The sequence below is a fragment of the Phlebotomus papatasi genome, chromosome 1 (assembly GCF_024763615.1).
Source record: "Phlebotomus papatasi isolate M1 chromosome 1, Ppap_2.1, whole genome shotgun sequence".
Lineage (NCBI taxonomy): Eukaryota > Metazoa > Arthropoda > Insecta > Diptera > Psychodidae > Phlebotomus > Phlebotomus papatasi.
This window is the reverse complement of record NC_077222.1, coordinates 44271583-44291420: the sequence shown is the minus strand read 5'-3', so window position 1 is coordinate 44291420 and position 19838 is coordinate 44271583. Positions and strand designations below refer to the sequence as shown.

At 31.5% G+C, this 19838-nt stretch overlaps 2 protein-coding genes across 12 annotated transcripts in view; one reads left to right on the top strand and one right to left on the bottom strand.

The window, feature by feature from the left end:
* LOC129798402 (G protein alpha o subunit) overlaps positions 1 to 19838 on the top strand; it is a 64105-nt gene that overhangs the window by 19473 nt on the left and 24794 nt on the right. For all 9 annotated transcript variants that reach the window (XM_055841540.1, XM_055841535.1, XM_055841534.1 and 6 more), the window contains 3 exons: positions 1031 to 1073; positions 3762 to 3903; positions 5229 to 5389. In XM_055841540.1, the coding sequence (XP_055697515.1) occupies positions 1031 to 1073; positions 3762 to 3903; positions 5229 to 5389 (346 nt within the window). The remainder of the gene's footprint in view (positions 1 to 1030; positions 1074 to 3761; positions 3904 to 5228; positions 5390 to 19838) is intronic.
* LOC129798401 (probable cytochrome P450 49a1) overlaps positions 5402 to 19838 on the bottom strand; it is a 19138-nt gene continuing 4701 nt past the window's right edge. Inside the window, exons 3-11 of one of the 3 annotated variants that reach the window (XM_055841529.1) lie at positions 18202 to 18448; positions 14170 to 14335; positions 13632 to 13712; positions 11481 to 11597; positions 7980 to 8056; positions 6624 to 6819; positions 6220 to 6555; positions 5970 to 6151; positions 5402 to 5839 (exon numbers count right to left, since the gene is read on the bottom strand). In XM_055841529.1, the coding sequence (XP_055697504.1) occupies positions 5598 to 5839; positions 5970 to 6151; positions 6220 to 6555; positions 6624 to 6819; positions 7980 to 8056; positions 11481 to 11597; positions 13632 to 13712; positions 14170 to 14335; positions 18202 to 18403 (1599 nt within the window). In that variant the 5' untranslated portion in view covers positions 18404 to 18448 and the 3' untranslated portion in view covers positions 5402 to 5597. Of the gene's footprint in view, positions 5840 to 5969; positions 6152 to 6219; positions 6556 to 6623; positions 6820 to 7979; positions 8057 to 11480; positions 11598 to 13631; positions 13713 to 14169; positions 14336 to 16181; positions 16400 to 16421; positions 16731 to 18201; positions 18449 to 19838 lie in introns of those variants that run through there. The other 2 variants (XM_055841531.1, XM_055841530.1) reach the window with 2 other exon arrangements.

Below are 19838 nucleotides of genomic sequence, written 5' to 3'. Positions count from 1 at the left end.
CTGAAGCATATTTTGGCCTAGTTTGAGCTCGATCGGACGACATGAAATTTTGGTAGGATTATAGTAGGTGAGATTGTTAAGAATCTCACCTAAATTAGATCAGAGACTCCACCTAAATTTACACTGTTCCTTGGAAGAGAGACTTTACAAAACAAACACTTATTTTGTAACAAACTTTTTAATTTTCCATTTTATTTAACAAGATCTTATAACGAAGAAAATTGCGCGACTTCAATTCTGGAGCTAATATTATAAAAAATCGTCTTAATGTGTCATATAAAAAATTTATAAAATATTAAACGAAATATCTGCAGTGTTTTAGGATTAAAATAGGAAAGTCGTTTTTTTTTTAAACTGATTACTCTTGTGGGAAAAAACAACTGTCAAATTTTCTTAAGTATTCCAATTATTAATTTTTTCATAGCAGATACAATTAAAGGGAATGTTTTCTTTCACCTTCGTAAAAGTAATGCCAAAACTTTCCTAATTGTATTTACATAGAGTATATGCTGTCCAACATATATATAATAGTTTCACGATTAAATATTTTTCAATTACTTTTACGAGCATCCGCATAAGAAACTTATTATATTATATCGACGAAATCATATAATGTAAATAACTTCTTGATACCAGTATAATAAAGAAACAGAGTAATGCGTGTAACTGGCTAGTTTCCTGCAGATTCCAAAATATAATTTCTTAAATAGTCTTCAAACTAGAAGTTTAAACCAATACATAAATTACAGTGGTTATTAAAAAAAAAATTATTTAAATAGATAAATAAGATAATTTAAATAAAGATAAATAATTAATGCAGAACAACATATTATTTTCCTATTCTTAAATGCTTTTAAAATTTTGAATATTTGCAAAATTTTTAATCTAATTAAAATATATTAGAAATACCTTAATATATCATATACTTTCAGTTAAATATATTTTTTTCCGAAAAAAATATTTGGTCAACAGTTTTTTACATCAAAATTTAATAAATTTTATTTTAAAACCGTCTTTCTCTAATTTTCAGGGGCTGGCGAATCAGGAAAAAGTACAATCGTTAAACAGATGAAGTAAGTAAAACAAGTTTGAAACACCATTTATTTTTTCATTGAGAAATTTTATAATCAGTGGCGTGAAATCGCGTAGCATTTTTTCATAAAACTACTGATAGAAGCACTATAATATAAAAACAATATATTCGAAATACTAAAGTTGATTTAGCAACTGTATACTAACTTTATATATTTGCTTTATGTGTACATTCGTTGTGAATTATTATTAATCGTGTTGGAATACTTTTTACAATGTAATCATGTTATATTGCTGCTGTTGTATTCCATGTTGGAAGAATCCGCTAAGTCCATGTGTAGACCGCCCAGGAGCGCCTTCCTCGTGATGTGGATTCTTCTTCCATGCTCCCGGAGTTTTTTGGGCAGAGGCGGTGCATTTTTGTTACGTTATATCACAGTGAAAATGTCTTTTTCTAAACATTCAGATCTTTGCACCGGACGGGACTCGAACTCACAACTGTGACAGATCGCTACGCGACATTACAACGAATGTAGATACAAAGCACATGCAGTTAGCACGGTTGCTAATCCAACCGACGACGGACAATTTGCCTCAGCAATTTTGAGAATCTACACAAAATCAACTGAAAATGTTTAAAAAGAAAAAGCACATTTTCATTCATGACAGAAAAAAGTGGTAGTCAGTCAGAAAACTTATCGTGTCGTAGATGTCTTATAAGAATTTGCTCATTAGAAAATTATTTTGAGAATTCATAATAAAAAAATTTGTAAAAAGAAATTTTTGTTGTACTGAGTGTTCCAGTCTCTACTAAATTCATTAAAATTTTTAGTGTTGTAGAAATGTTAGCGAAATAAATAAAACTTCCTTTGTTCCACAAATTTTAGGATCAGAAAACGATAGGGTAAGGTGCCAAATTTCGGCATAGTTGCATGCAAGCGTCAAAGTCTTAAGTTTGAAATGTAATATTTTAAATTCAAATTGATTTTTTTTATTCTTTCTTCTGAAAGAGTGTTGCTTGGAACCTTGTAAAGAGTTTACCGTCTTTATTTACTCTAAAATCATTATTAAAACATTTTAAAATGAATAAAAATATAGACATAGCTTTGGTGCCCTATATCGGCCACCTTGATTCTCATAGTTCCTTGTCCTTCGGGAATTCTTCCAATATTTTTTTCACGTTATCTCGTTTGTCGAACCTACATTTTTTGTTATTCTTTTGCATTGTATAATCTCTAGAGTACTTAAAATCTAAAAGTTCATGGAAATTCGAGGAACAAAAAAGGTGGCCGAAATTGCAAGCTGGCCGGAATTTGGCACACTTACCCTATCAAGATTATTGATAGTAAAAATCTTAAAGATATATAAGGTACTTGCAAAACATTAAACATTTATCTTAAAAGATCCCATTCTCAATGATTTTACCGCAAAAAAAACATTTTTTCTCGAAATAAATTTTTTTTTCCAAGCGTACGACTTTTTTTTCGACAGAAAAACTGTAAGTTTTATTTGGTGACTCATCAAGTGTGTAGGGTCATTAGAATGGATTGGTAATTTTACGATAATCTAGATCTAGAAAAAAGTCATTAATTTTTTTAGTGCCTCTGACTTTATGATTTTATAATTTTTAAGTTCTTTATTCGTACCAAATAATTTTTTCGGTTTTTTTCTTGTCACGTTAAGAAATTTGTCTAGTGTATAATTATTGCTAATATAATGTATTAGCAAATTAAACTGATTTGGGGTAATAATAATAATGAGAAAATGTCAAATAAACTTTCCGAAAATTTAATATTCCGTATATTCGAGTAACTTTGCCCTTCAAGGCTAACTATTCTTGGAAAGCTTTTCTTTAATATTAGCTCTGTAGGATAGTCTTTACCAAGTCCTAGAATTAAAGAAAAGCTTAGGAACAGCAGGGTAGCTGCTCCCCCACGGAGTCATCCCCGGAGGCTAAAGTCATCCGCATCCACAGTTCGTAAATTATATGTCAAAATATTAACGTCTATCGCAAAACTCAATATTTACTAGTAGAGATCTAACAAAACACAGCTAAGTATATTATTACTTATGTTGAGGTGGTCCGAAAAGCAGGCACGGGCAGTGCAACTGATCAATCTTTTATAACCAAAGCTAAGAAAATAAATACAACTCCTCAAATTTTATTTTTCCAAATCTCCCTTGGATTTGTAAATCTACAAATCGTCGGTTCCGAAGAAGACTATTGTAAGTCCAAAATGTAAACTTTACAGGAAAGAGGTTTAAAGTTTGACAGCTAAAATTTATTTTCATTAATTTCACTGCAATTAGTATACTTTCAGCTTTTGAAACTATTTTATCATACTTACGCATTGAATATATTCTAGTTAACACTACTTTTAAATTAATTATAGCAAAATTGTGGGCAAAAAACTCAATAATTGGGCACGCTGATTTTAAGTTTTTTTCTTGTAACTTTTGCTGGAATATCTTAATCAACATAAAATTTTGTCGGGATATAGATCTAAGGTTTCTGCATCCCATGATTCCATCTTTTTATACTACTGTAAGTAGACTTACAATAGTCTTCTTCGGAACCGACGAAATATTTAAGAATAAACTGAGTGACAGGATAAGGACTGATAAGAATTAACTTATTTATCAGACAGAATTTAATCAAATTCATTCATCCAATTCTTATTATTAATTTTCGTTATTACATTTAATTTTTGTTTAACATCTTTCTGCAGAATTATTCACGAAAGTGGCTTTACGTCTGAAGACTTCAAACAGTATCGACCAGTCGTGTACAGCAACACAATACAATCACTAGTTGCAATTTTAAGGGCGATGCCCAATTTAAATATTCAATATGGCAACAATGAGCGGGAGGTAAGTTTTTATGGAACCTCCAATAGGTGGTTCCTTAGTGTGTAATTTTCCTATTTTACTTTTGCGTGTGTGTACTGGAGAATATGAATTATTAATACGCCATTCACATGTAGCGTTTTTTTTTTTTTGGCAAAACAAATAACTAGAAAATAGGTGGAAAACAAGCGATGACAAAATTTTCTTTTTTAATTTTTGATAGCATTTCTCTTGCGTAAACCCCTCTATCATATTTTTTTTTCTTTTTAAGAAAATTTAAGTAGTTTTATTTGATTTGCGATTACGGATATTACTTATTTTTAGCTGAAATTCTTTACAATCTCTTGATTTTAGAAATTTTTATTTTACTGTTTTTATGTAGTTTCTGAGGTAATGGACACATGCAAAAAGTAGCAAGTCTAAAAATTTTAAAGATGTTTTACAATTTAAACCCTAATCAACCTACATTGCACTATTTTAAACGTCCAAAATTTTAAGAGATTTGTGCAAGGAATATGGAAAATGAAAATGTTTAAATTTAGAGCCCTCTCTTTCGAAACATAATTCTTACAGGAGATATCAATTAAATCAATTAATTACCAGCATTTTTTAAAAGTTATGCATTATGGTCTCTACACATTGGAGAACATCATATTTATATTAAAGCAAGTTTCATACGCTTGTGTATGCACAAACGTATACGCAAGAATAGGAAATTTACTTCAATATAAATTCCTCTATTAGTGTGTAGAGCGGTCTTCAGACTAGAGGTTTAGTCCAGTTCCCGAAGGTCTCAAAATCCTAAATAGCGAGCAATTTTATTGCTTTTTGCGAACCTAATAGGTATAATTTATTAATAATCCAATCCTAAGTTATTTTTTTCCAAAAAAAAACGTGATTAATAAGAAATTGGAGCAGTTAAGCCATATGGCTAAGTCTTAGGTCTAAAGCCCGTATAAAGGTCATACACTCAACTCTTCGTTATCCGGCACTTCGTTATCCGGGTGACAGCTGCCAAACACTGGCGGTTGATATATTCAAAATTATTTTCACTAAACACGAAGTTTGTCCAGAGTGAATTAAAGTATTATTAACATTGTATCGAAGTTTTTAATACATAATTGTGATAAAAAATGAAACATAAGCACACCATGAAGAAAATTCTCTTTTTCTTTGTCAGACAGAAAATAAATTCACACTGCACAAAATAGAAAAACCGTTGATCATTCAAAAAACCTAAATGTCATTTTGTCCCCCAGTCAGCCGGATAACGAAGAGTCTACTGTACTCATCTTTTTCAAAATAATTTCGATCAGTTAAACAATTATCTGCTTTAATATATTTTTTAGAGTGATGCAAAGATGGTATTCGATGTTGTTCAAAGGATGCACGATACGGAACCTTTCTCAGAGGACCTGTTAGCGGCTATGAAAAGATTATGGCAAGACTCCGGTGTACAAGAGTGTTTCTCAAGAAGCAACGAATATCAATTGAACGATTCTGCAAAATAGTAAGTTAATAATTGTCATATTTAACGTGATTTATTTTTAGTCACAATTTTCTTTTATATTCTAATCCACTACAAAAGTTGGTCAAACTAAAATATTAAAAGTATTGATTTACCTTAAAGAAAATTTTAAAATCAATCGATATCGCTCTAAAATTGTAAAATAATATGTACATATCAGAAAGAGTTGTCGATGTAGATTGAAATAATTCTAATTGAGACGTTCTGTCAATTTGAATTTCAATTCTTGCTCAGGATAATACGTTGGCATGACTTTATATGTTAATTTGCCATAATTATATTCCACTTGATACTTTCTAAATAGCTTTGAAAGTAATATTTGCAATTCAGCTTCAGCAAAACGCCGTCCAATGCACATTCGTCGACCATAACCAAAGGGTAAACTCACAAACGGGTGGATTAATTGACCAGCATAGGGACAGTCAGATACATCTGAAAATATAAAGTTAAATTGTCAATATTGATTATGAATATTACTGGAAATTTAAGGGACGTGATTTTCGTACTAAATATATCTCTTCAAAAATATACGTATGCAAAGAATTAGTTATTATATATTTACCCATTTCACCACGTTTTATCCAACGTTCTGGAATAAAACGGTATGGTTCCGGGAAGTACTCATCTGAATTGGATGCTGCCAAGTGCGAAAATATAATGTGAGTCCCTTTTGGAATATGATAGCCACTTATAATAGCGTCCGATTGCAAACTTCGTCCATTTGCAATCGTCACTGGATACATTCTGTGAAAAATGTTGAAAAGTCTGCTTCTTTAAAGCGCACTAAAAGAAATTCACATTTTTTCACGCACCTTAGTGTCTCTTTAATGCAGGCCCTCAAGTAGGGCATATTCTCAAGTGTTTGTATATCAACTGGTGAGGTCTTCTTTGGTAGTACCTTTTCTAACTCTCTCACGAGGATATCCTGTTTCTCGGGATTCTGGCTTAGTTGATAAATTGTTGATGTAACGGCCACTGATGTCGTATCGACACCAACAAGAAAAAGATCCATTGCAAGTATGGCTGCAATTTTGGGATTTCCCGTCTTCTCTACAATTCTCTCAAGCAGTGATATATTCTCTTCACATTTAATTGTCGGATCTTGTGCTATCTTCTCCATTGCTCGATTGATATTGTCCATGCAAAGCCTGTAAATATATATCAATTGTAATTTAAATAGTAATCAATTATGCAAAAAATAATAATTAACATATACTCTGTAAATGTATCCAAAGCCTCTATATATCGTTTGTAGGCTTTTGTTCTGTAAAAACGCCAAATTGGCATTCGAAGCTCAACTTCAGCCACTGTCCAGAAAAAAGTGTTAATTGCCTCAATAATTCTTTTAGTCTCAGTATTAACATCTCCAGTTACACATCCTAAGCGTGTGTCCAAGGAAACTTGTCCTATTGCTGTATAAGACGAAAATATAACAAAATTTAAATAAGAAAACTATCTGAACTTTAAGGGGGATTAAGGGATTATTTTTTTTTAATTTCACAATGAATTATTTAATCTATTAAGTTATATCAATGAAAATCAATATCTCCAACTTTGAAGAATTTCAGTTTCAAAACTGTTTTTTTTTATTTCGTTCAGGTACAAATTTAAGTACGGTACAGATTTAAGTACTTTTTCCAAAATTATGCTTTATCGAAAATATTTTGTAGAATTTTACCGGATTTCACAACACAAACTACATGTCGACGCTTCCATTCCATACTATGCTATCTCAGAATGACTACTTTTCAGTAGAGCCATTTGAAGTTGGCGATCTCCTATGCTCCCTGTTTAATTTTTTCCATAAAAACGAATATCTTGTTACCCGGACGTCGGATGATCACCAAATTTTCATCAGTTGTAAATATCTGTCCCAGGAACAACATATCTCTCGGGGTAATAAAAGGCTTAGACGACTTAGCATAGTATGCAATTGAGCCGTCGATATAATAGTCCTTTCCTAGATATTTTTTAAGACTTAAAATGAATTTCTAAAATAATGAAACATAACTAAATGCCTTTCTAGATTTTGTCTTGTCTCTTCAAAAATTGCAAAGATGTTAGTGATTGTGAATTCATAATCTTGTAAGCACAATTGAAACTCTGGTAAATATTCTTATTAAAGATGAAAATAGTGAAAATACCTGCTCTATATCAATATAATAGTACATCCTGCTAAGAAAAGGAGTTGCAAATCATAAAACTCCAACTCGTTTTCGATCCTATTCCATATTTATTGATTTCAAATTACTTTTAAAAGTAATATATTATAGTGACGCAACACATGATAATAAATCGTCGTGCTAATGAATTCGAGAATAATGCAAATTTTTCAATTGCATTTTTTTTTAGTTATCTGTGACGACAATGGCTATCTTCAATTTGATTTAGTATTATACAAGCAAAACTACAACTGATTTACAGAGCTTTAGGTTTGAGATCTATACCCTTAACAATAAGTGCTTGAACTTTATGATTTTTAAAATTCTATTGAGTTATTCATTATAGTAAATTTCAATGAAATTATGTAGGTATAAATACAACCTAAGCATTTTAAGTTATGATTACTCACATTCTAGAGCCCACTTGTAAAGCTCATGAAGAAAATCCCCCGGTAGCTCATTGTTTGCATCTCTCATTTCATGTATTCTGTAAGAAAAATAATTAAAAAAAGAAAATTATAAATCAATTGTTCTTGATGAATAAAAATTGACAAATATTTATATCAGTTCATATGATAAAAGGGAGTTATACGTTTTTTTCTGCTTTGATAATTTTTTTCCTAACTGCCACTGTTTCCAAATCACTGCTAAACAGGTCAGGTGAAAAATTCTGAGACCGAACTGGAAAAAGGGAATCCATAATTCCAAGATCTTTTTTTTTTCTAATCAGTAATTTCCTACAACTTTGACGCACTTCACCTAATGACCCTTCAATAATTCTAAAAAATGGCATGAACGTATTTCCGGAATATCTGCAAAATACGCTAGATGTCGCTGGAGGACAAATCGAGTTAATAATAAAGGATGATCAAACAATTCGTACATCAAATATTCGAATTTCCGATTAGTGTTGAAACAAGTTTTTGTAAAAATTTTTACGTATGCGGTACCACTTTTTCAAACAGATTTTTCATAAACAATTATTTTTCCAAACTATGTATCGTACTCATTGATTTGAGATTCCTATTGTATGAGCAATTTAACGCGTAATCACACTTGGGTATACATTTTGGGTATTTTGGGCTTTGACGGCATGGATCAATTTTAGGGTTTGCAGACCAACTTGAAATCAAGTGACCAACTGCAAACAATTGATTTTGAAAGAGGAGAAGTGCCTAGTATTAGGTGATATTCTTAACAATCTCACCTACTATAATCCTAACAAAATTTCATGTCGTCCGATCGACCTCAAACTTGGCCAAAATGTGTTTTGCCACTTCCTGATCACGAATATATATGTGGCTATTTTACGTTCCCGGCCGGCCGGCCGGCCGGCCGGCCGCTCTTTGGAGCTTAATAGCTCCTAAACTAAAAAAGATATCGACTTGCGGTTTTCGGCAAAGGTTATATATCGGGTAAAAATTGCAACATGGTGCATTGACCCCCCACCCCCCACCCCTCCTTCCGCCATTTTGAAGACCCCCCTTTTTTTGTTTTCTCAATAGCTCCGCCCCTATGGCATCGAGCGGGCTCAAATTTTAGTATGTTATAGCTGGGCCTTAGAGCTTTCCATCAATACAAAACTTAAGGTCCCCCGACGCCCCTGACCCGAGCTATAAGAGTCCAAAAAAAATTTCTTAAAATGGCCATAACTCCGGTTCTAATTGTCAGAATTTAAAAAATGAGGGCTTTTTGGAAAGCTCTCGTGAAATGCCACTTCCTCTTCTAACATCTCAAGTTCATAAAACCACCGCTAGGGGCGCTATTATTAAAAAGAAAATTTTTAAATCTTATAAGTTAAATAACTCAAAAATTCCATTGTGCATCGGGCTGAAATTTTAGTATGTTGTAACCGTTGATTATACCTATCAAACAAAAAAAACCTTAAGTCGATCTAAAACCCCTGACCCGAGCTATAGGGGGTCAAAGTTCGAACATTGACCGGCCTCTATCTCCGGTTCTAACTAACGTAGCGACCTAAATTTTACCTTTTTGGTTTCGTCTCGATGAGCACTTTTAGATGGAAGTTCAAAAATTCACCACAGGTGGCGCTGTGATAGCGTCAAAATTCATCGAAATTCAAAGTCACTTTTCTCAAAAACGGCATTGTGCAAGTTAATGAAATTTTAGTATGTTGTAGTCCAGTCTAGGAAGTTTCCAAAATGGTGCAAATGTACGCTGTGGTTAAAACAGAACCGGAGATATGAGGGGTCAAAGTTCACGAAATTCAAAAAATCATATCTCCGGTTCTATGTGACCGATTTTGATGAATGAGGGCTTAAACGAAAGATCTCACCAAATTCTACAACTTTCTAAAATATTTGAACTTCGTGGGACCAACGCCAGGGGCGCCACGGTCGAAAAACCAATTTCAATATCACATAACCTCAATTATCTCGACTGTCGCTGAACCGATTTTGATGATTACTTCAACATAATTGTAGACCACATTTGTCTCTACATTTCGTCCATACATCATTTTCCGCTCAGACTACGCTATCACTCCGATTTTGCCGTTTAAGTGTGAAAAAATTGATTTTTCCAATAATAACGCTTTGAAATCACTCAGATGCCAATTTGACTGCCTCTACTCCACAAAGACACTTAAAATATGGTTTTAAATGGAAAGTCCCACAAAATACAACAATTCTTTGATATAGTTGAAGTTCAACAAATGACTACTTGGGGCACTCTGGATGAAAAAACGAGTTAAGAAACAAACAACCTCGATTATCTCGGTTTCTGATTAATCGATGAGATCAAGTTCTACGGCAAAATTATAGAGAACATTATGGTCTACATTTCACCCATATATCACTTTTTTGTCACTCCATCCAAATCTTTGATATTTTGGTTTAAACACAAAATTTGTATAATTTCACGAATTTGATTCAAGATAACTGAATGGCGACTCACAATTTCAGCTCTAAATCGAATTTGCATGCACTCCGAGTTAGCTCACGTTAAGAATCTCACCTACATAAGCCGGTTAGGATTATCTGTCCCTTTTTACCATTTTGGAATTAATTTCTTTTATTTTTTTTTAGAAAGGACTTATTAACTGCATGAATTTAAGTTTTTCCTTTCGCTCTCTGTGCATAAACACAAAAACTTCTTGGGATTACGTACCAAGCAAACAGAAATCTGTTCAATCACTTTAATAATAAATTAAGTTTTTCCATTTTGAAAAAATGCATCGACACATCAACTTCAATTGCCTTGAAAAGTAAGAAAGAATTTCCAGATGGAAATTAAGCTTGATACAGATCCATATTAGGAGTGATACCAATTTATTAACAATAATTTATAATTCTCCCAATTGTTTATGGCTATCGCTCTAGGAACTTTTCACCCAACCTGTATAATATGCAGTGCAAAATCGTAATATTGTGTCATTTGGAAACCGACAATAATAAATTCTATATTGTTTGAAAAATTGCATATGATTTTTTTCATATGAACTTCTTTTATAATAATTATTCCAATATTTCTTTTGGTTGATTTATGGAACCCGCATTTACTTTTAATTCCTTCAAATAAAAACTAAAACGGATGAGACGGCCATGAAAATCAATTTTTAGTACATATGATATTCAAATTCTAGAAATGGCAAAACATGTAAATCCAAAATTTGGGCCCGATCTAATGAGGTCGCATTTTACCTCGGAACACAACAAATTAAAGAATCGTAGATCCCAAAATTCGAACAAGCTTATTATATCTCTTTTTTTAATGTGAGAGAAAGTTCAAGTACTATTAAATGTATTACAATTACAATTAAAACGTCTGAATACTGAACACTCATTATTATGATGGAAAATGTACACTACACTAGAGAAATTTATGTCCTTCAATATGGACATAAATTACTCTAATGTGTAGAAGCCATTATGCTCTTAAAATTCGTATACCTCTCCATAAAATCACCAGCAATTTCATTAAGTGGCGCTATATACTTTCGAGCTGTGGATGGCTGAAGCATCACATGTTGAACTTGTGCCCGGAATTTATCCCACCGTTCACCATGCCTGTAAAATAACATAATACAGTATTAGTTTTAAAAAGGGGACTCAGTAGTTAAAAAAAAGTTAATTTTCAATAAAAATATAACTATAGATCTTCATGTATCTGAATGGACACATCTTCTATAATTGCACAATCTTTTATTTAATTTTTTTTCGCATGATTAGTCACATTTTTGTGATTTCCTTGAATCATGTGCCTCAATTCTAAGACCAGGATAAAAATCAAGAAAATTTTAATATAAAATAACACTGGTAAAAATAAAAGGGTCAAATTGACCCTTTTCAAAAGGATGGATCGTATTTGACCCTTTGAAAGGTTCACTTTTGTATCTCTTGAAATTTAGTATGCACATTTATCACGAATAATCATGTTTTATTGTAAACTTATTACTGATATCATATTTCTCTCATCTGAGCGAACACCAAAGATCACTTTTTCATTGTTTTTTTATTCGTTTATTCCGGAATTAAATAGATGTCAAAACCGTGACCCTTTCGAAGGGTACCTGGTGACCCTTTCAAAGAGTCAAATATGATCCATCCTTTGGAAAAGGGTCAATTTGACCCTTTTATTTTTACCAGTGAAAGGTCAAGTTAGATAAAAATCTTTAAATCAATTGGATATCATTAGACACAAACCGTGTAGATTTCAAAATATACAACTCTATAACAAATCAAGATTTCAAGATGTAAAATGTCTAGTTTACATCAAAAAATTCCAAGAACCAAGGAAGGGCTTATTGAATTATCAAGATACTAACAATTTGAAGGGTTTCATACAGAATTCATTTTTAATTAAGAAATCACTATATTTCTATATAAGGTATTTCTGTATAAGGTCAAAACGCAAATTAGTTTTGAAAAATAATGCATTTGAATTCTAAGATGTGTGTATTGAAGTACTGAGAATGCCTATAAGGGAATCATATTTATAGTCATTCGAGGAGAGATGGAACACCTTTTTTATATTCAATATTGCGGATACATTTTGAATGCGAAACAAAGACGAATCTCACTGGTTTATCATTTGAAGACTCTAAATTTAAGATATCAATATTAGAAAAGCCTAGATGAAAATAGTCACTTCGAAAAATAGGATTTAAAAAAGAGTTGCATTTTGAGGCACTCAAAAAAAGAGCGGGTGAGATGGAACACCCCTTATTTTAAAAAAATATTTATAATTTATTTTATTAATTTAGAATAGGAGGGAAGTGATTTTAGACATGAACACTATTTTATTGAATTTATTGGAGTTTATTTTTTTTTTCAGTATAAATGATCTATTTTGTGGAATATGTGGCTCATATACTTCGATGGCAATTTCTCTGAGTGTATCAAGTCAGTTTGACCAGAAATTTAGGGAAAATAATTTCTAAGATTTACTTGAAAAGATTTTGAAGAACATTGACCAAAATTCACACCGGAAGTGATGCCAAAACTATTAAGTTCCATCTCTCCTCAACCCCCAAGTACACGTATTCTTATGGCGTAATAAAAATTTTTGGCCATTTTTCAGACACCCAAAAAATTCAATTTCAATTTTCTCGTACAATTTTAAAGGTAGAAAGCTGTAACTTGGGGGTTTTCATTAGAATGTTGAAAAGCATAAATAGACCAAATGAGGTGGAGATCGTGCGTAGGGATTTGAATGAAAAAGAAATATTTTTGTGTTTTACTTGTGGAATGCGTAGAATTTATAAATTATAATTTGATTTTTGAATGCAGTCAAATAATTACATTTTTTCTATTGTGTAACTATCAGAGATAGATTTATATAAATAAATAGGAAATATGATACTAACGGAGATGAATAAAATATTAAGAAATGCGTGAATAAAATGTATCATAAAAAATGAAATGCAAAAAGTTCCAAATAATTTTTAACAAACATGTGAAGTACATCCTTTTACAATTGTCACTGTTTGTTTTGAACAGTGTGTGGGTGTACCGTGTCGGGTTGCATGTTAAAAGATGTTTTTTTTTTCAAATAGGGCTGTTTTATAAAAAAAAATCATGTATATGTATTGTTATAATTACACTCCAATTAATCCTGCTGTTTCTCCGAAGAAATCGTGACGTAAGTGCGCTTTATAATGATGAAGGGATGGCATCGATGGTCTGAAAAAAATATACAAAAAGAACGTTAAAATTAAGTATCACTTTTTTTTAGAAATAATTACTTGAAATTCTGATCGCCAAAAATATCTTATTCACTATCTACAATTTAATAAGTAGTCTCAATTTCTACACTATCAAAAACTCTGATTTAATTCATGCTAACTCAACTTAACAGAACACGAGATTGATCATAACGCCATTTATTATAATATTATTATATGCTTAAGTATTTAAATTTAAGCTTTTTAATAGCCGTACTCACTATGGCGTTGTTATCCCGTAATCTCCGTAATCTGTTATCTTGTTATAATTTTCCATTTATAAAATACATTACGAGAACATAACGAGATAACGAGATAACGATATTACAAGATAACAGCGCCATAGTGAGTACGGCTAATGTTATATTGAAAATAAAAATAATATAACAAGTATAACAACATAATAAAAGAATAACCTGTGTGGGAGAACTTCCTCACGTCGGAAAACATTGCGAATTTCATCACCGTCTGATATAAAAAGTAAATCTGGATGACCGATGAGACCACCTACTTTAGCAATTTTTCCATATTGCTCATGAAGTGTTAACATTAATTTATCCAAGTCTTGAATACGATGCTGACCTAAGGGAGAAAAGTATACAATTAATGCCCTGCGATTGAAAAACAAAAAACAACTTGTTTAAATGTTTAATGATAAAAATGATTATGGTTTAGTGATAATGTTTTATTATGTAATTAATAAAAAAAAGTTTAATAAATTTCTCCTTATTATCCAATATCGTATTAACCCTCTAACGGGTAAGACCGCCTCCAGGCGGTCTTCACAAAAATCACATTTACAGCGACAATAATGGTTTTATTTATTTAAAAGTGCTATAGTGTCCTTGGGAATAGTCTTATAAACATCTCTTGAAAGTTTGAACTCATTTTGACTCTTCGTTTAGTAGTTATTCCCAGTTTTGTGTGACAGGACAGAGAAAAGCAACAAAAAATATTTGTGCAAAAAAACTCATTTCCAATTTCCATAAAAATACTGATTTAAAGTTATCTGACTAAAATAAATTTATTTTTTACTGAAAGATATGTCATTCTACTTAGTATATTTTATTTAAAAAATATGAAAAAACTAAAAATGTGAATTTTAGAAGCAAAAAGAGTTTCAAAAAATTTTATATTTTCTCACCTAGCGCCTAAACTAAAAGAGATAATGAAGAATGGATGGTTTTTTCGACTTTATTGGATCATAATTATCTTAGAAAACATTGTTTTAGAACTTTATTTCGCATATTAAAGAAAACACCGTTAGAGGGTTAATAAATCCACATTTTTTCCATTTTTATTATATTAGAGAACAATTTATTCATATTGAATTTCAAATCAAGTAAATTCATATTTGTTCGATATTTTTTATTCGATAGATATTCATTTAAAAAATCATAAAATATTTAGTCAAATAAAAAAAAAATGTATTCGATGAAATTAAAATTGTCTGAATATTCAGTTCTAAGCCATCAGAAGTTAGCCTTGCTTTATACATCTCGAAACTAAGTACATATACGTCTAGTTTATGTACATACACGAGAATGGGGTAGATTATATCTCATGCATGACTTTTAAAGATATATATTCAAATAGCCACTGTCTAAGAAAAATTATCTGGACATGATTTGAATATTAACAAAAGTTTGGCAAATGACGCTTAAAAAAAAATTTATTCTGCTTTGCGAAACGGCCCTACACTCTCCTAGGTCAAATGAAATTCTTTTAACTGTTCGAACTCCAAGAGAACAGTTTTCACAATCCAGTTTTTTTCAATTTCTGTCCATCCTGGCTGCCAAACGGTAAGAGATATTGATTTCCGATCTACGGTGACTCCCCCCTTACAAGTCAACATTCTCTATTGAACTAACTTACCCAAATTACCCCCCCCCCAACCCTTTATTTTGATATTCAATGATCTTTAAAACCCTCTTGAACAATTTTTAACTTCAAAATGGTTTTGTGGTGATTTATAGACAAATTTAATTCGACAATAATTTTATATGCACCAGAAAAAATTGCGAAAAAGAATATAAGGCAGGCTCGGTGGTTCGAGCAGCTTGCAAAGTCTCGGACGCTTTGCCACCTCTTTTATATTATAGAACCTTTGTAAAAAATTCGTATATTGATTTCGTATGTTAATATTTTTAAAGTTTTAATTTTAGCACATCAAATTAATTTTAAACAAAAATCACACCCATGAAAAATTGATATTGAATGTTATATTGTTTTTTTGTAATTATTCATTTTATTACTTAATATTAAACATCGATATACAAACTGTTCAATTAAGAACGGATTGTCAGCTGTATCAATGCGTGAATGAATTGTGACACTCTGTGTTACCGAATATATCGACTGGTTAGTAAAGCTCTCTTTGTTTATTTTAGACTATAGACATCACTTTCTCTCAAGTAGATGTACTTACTCATTATAATTTAAATGAGATATTTTGCTATTTTTTTTCTTTTTCGAATTCTTCATGAAAGTTTTAAGTCTATCCCATGGAATATTAATGTCATAAATATTTTTGTTTTAAAATATAAACCACTCATTAAATCTGCCAATCAAAGCAATTTTCTTTTTTCAACCAAGTCACGAATAAGATCTGTTTGATGATCACATACACACTTAACTCACGATTCAATCTTTTCTCTTTCTATTGTACCTGTTGTGTTCTGATGCGTTAAATACCACTGGAGGAGCGCATCATTATATAAACTTTATCTATCTGAACGGCATCTCGATACTTGTCGTGGAATTATGTAACTCAGTTCTCTACTTTGAAGCGAATATAACACACTGACTGTTTAGCTTTAGAGCTAAGTGAAATGTTCACCTCTGCGTGATTTTAAAACCAGATAATATAAAGATCAAACTGACTGTGAAAACACGACCAATTCTCTGGTCAAAGTCAGTACCACTGTCAATAGCTAAACTATGGCAATTTGTCCAGAGAGAGGGATACAAATTCACTGCCACTGCATTTCCGCAAAAGATGTATTGATAATTAAAAATTCCTATTAAAAAAAAGTTTTATATCATTGAAACGAACAACATTGACATTGACATCATAATATCCTCCTGTAAATAATTATATAATTTAGAACAAGAGTGGGCTATATTTTAATAGGGAAATGCATATACCAAAGACACCCTTTGCTGTGAGCATCTAAATTGAAAACAAAACTCTACATTATTAATACCAAAAGTTCGTTATTCATTTAAAACCTCTTCCAGTGAAAAAACATTTTAAGGCTCTCAAAGTTCTTTTAATTATACCAAATGGAAGCATATTTGACAAATTATTACAATGTTCTTTGTTAAATATAGTATATAAGAGTACAAATTTTGTTAAAAATGGTCAGTGTTAGTCATACATTTTAAATCAGGAAAAGTCTATTGAATCAAAACGTTTATCTTCGAAAAAATATTTCATTTTTCAGCCGCAAGTTGAATTTTAAAACGATTATAGTTTGAAGATTCTGATTAACACACAAAAACGAATTGAAAATTCCTAGCTGGATTCCAAAAAAAAATGTAAAAAAAATATTCATTGTAATATTAATTTTGTTAATCATTCGTTGCAATATTGTATTATTAAAAAAAATCGCATTAAATAAAATTTCATATGTAGATACATTTCTCACGTTTTTTCTCAATTTTTCTTCATAAGCTATTGTGAGAAAAAATGGTATATTGTAGTAAAAGTGAAACTTCTCTGCATTGATCTTCGTCTCATCTCAATAAGAGCCGATTACTGGAACATCGGAAGGAAAAAATATGTCACGTAACACGTGTAACATTAATTGTTTTTTTTCGTGAGGAATTGTGTATGTCTGTTAAAATAACAGTTTATTTAGTGAGGAATTGCATAAGCAAATTAAACTCTTTTTTTCTTATCAGAGACTGCGTACACTAATCAGTGTGAAACATAAAATTGTCAAAGAAAAAATAGATTATATGTACACATAGTGAAGAAACATTTTTGTCTATGGGTTCTCTTATTCAGCCCTGAAAATTACCTAAGAAATCTACATAAATATTATATAACGATATGAACTCAGTTATAACTCTAGTCCCCAATATGAATACCATGAAGCGCGATTTGATCCACCTTGCTTTTAAGAAAGATGAATTCGAGCATTCGGTACGGTCGTATGATATAGGGGTTATAGTGCATCACTACCCTACAAACACGTTTATTATACCCGAGCCCAAACATACAACGCTGAAATCCTTCTCATTCATATCCCCACTTTTAATACACTTCAAATAGTAAAAATGTTCAAATGTTGATTTTTTTTTTAGAAACTGGTTGCGATTGATGTTTGGGACAAATGAAGTAACAATATTACTAAGTTTTAATAAACTAAGAACAATTTTACTAAGTAATAAAGTATATTACTAACTTTTTTATGATTATACGTTAAAAACATATTACTTACCAATAATTGGTAGGAACCTCCATGAATTGCCAATGAAAGGAAACTCTTTGGGCCCTGGAACATCACTGTAGGGCTTTGCCATAGAAAAATCCGTTTGCCCATCTAATCGTGTATCAATGGTCATTACGTCATTGGCTAAGATATTGGCTGCTGAAGAGTATGTAGTTCTCTTCATCAGTGAATCCATAATACGTTTCGACATCTTAATTTTTAGATATCTTAAGGTTTTCCAAATATATTTTGTAATCTGCATCGATTGAAAAAGGAAATTAATAATTTCAATGTACAATGTAAACGTTATTTCTGCTTAATATTTTAATTTCATGTTTCTTTTTAGTAATTTTAGCTATTAAAGCTACTGTGCGATAACAATGCAAGTGATATTTCTGCATTATTATTTTTTTCTTATACAGGGCTGGTTTTGTTTGTCCGTGAAACCTTTGGAACTAAGAGCAATGGAGTTCATTAATACGATTCAAAATTCGAACATCTTTAATAAAAGAATTATTAAAAGAATATTATTGGAAATTACAAGGGTTCAACTCACTTTTTTGCGATTTTGAGATTCTAATGCATTTAGAAAGATAATTTAATACATTTTCAGATGATAAAAAGTCGAGTTCCTCAAATTTGAACGACGTTTGAGTTCAAAATGTAAAATTTGAGGTTGTGAGAAGAAAGTTTTGCGTGGAGTCTGAATAGAACGATTTTTCTCTTGTGTTTCCTCAATATTATCGTATTATATTAACTTCCGCAACACATTCCATTTATTTCACAATAAATTACATTGATATATTCTCTAAAATTGTTTATCTTAATTTAGGGAAGGTGCATTTCACTTGAATTCCGTTACATTTTTGAAAATATTGTTCAAATTTGAGGAGTGAGAAATGTCATCTATACCCCCCAAATGTTCAAATTTGAGGAACTCTACTGTATAAGTCACTACAGGAGAATGGTCAAAACTATATGGGCGCTGGTCCCGGAATCGCCACAAACGAGAGTAGGCGCATTTTGTAGATACTCATATAAGATTGAAAAATTGCCGGGACCTAGGACAATAAACGCTGGGAGTCCTTGTAAAAAAGCCTTTATTCTTCCTATAAATCGCTGTTTTGACAATGAATTACGCAAGAACTGCTAAAGTGAACTTGACGAAATTAGGTATAGGGTCACTGTACGACTTAAACTTTTTATTTATTCATACCACCCCCTCCCCCCACCCTCCGTTCTGGTAGCTCCCATACAAAATGAGAGTACTTTTACCTTATAACTCCTTTCTAAGAGGAGGTCGAAAGCTGAAATTCGATAAAGGAACAAAGCTTACGGAAGACTTTTAAACCATGAATAATAACCCCCTCCTCTGCCCCCCTTTCTTGTAGCCCTCATACAAAATGAGAGCATTTCACCTTATAACTTTTTTCTGAGAAGAGGTAGAAAATTGAAATACGGCATGGGGACAAGGCTTAAAAAAGACTTTTTAATCATACATACCAAACCCTTCGCACATCACCCAATCTGGTAGCCACCATACAAAATGAAACCATTTTACCTTATAACTCCTTTGTAGGAGGAGGCAGAAAGCTGTAATTCGACATGGGAACAAAGCTTAGGAAAGACTCTTTAACTATGCATTC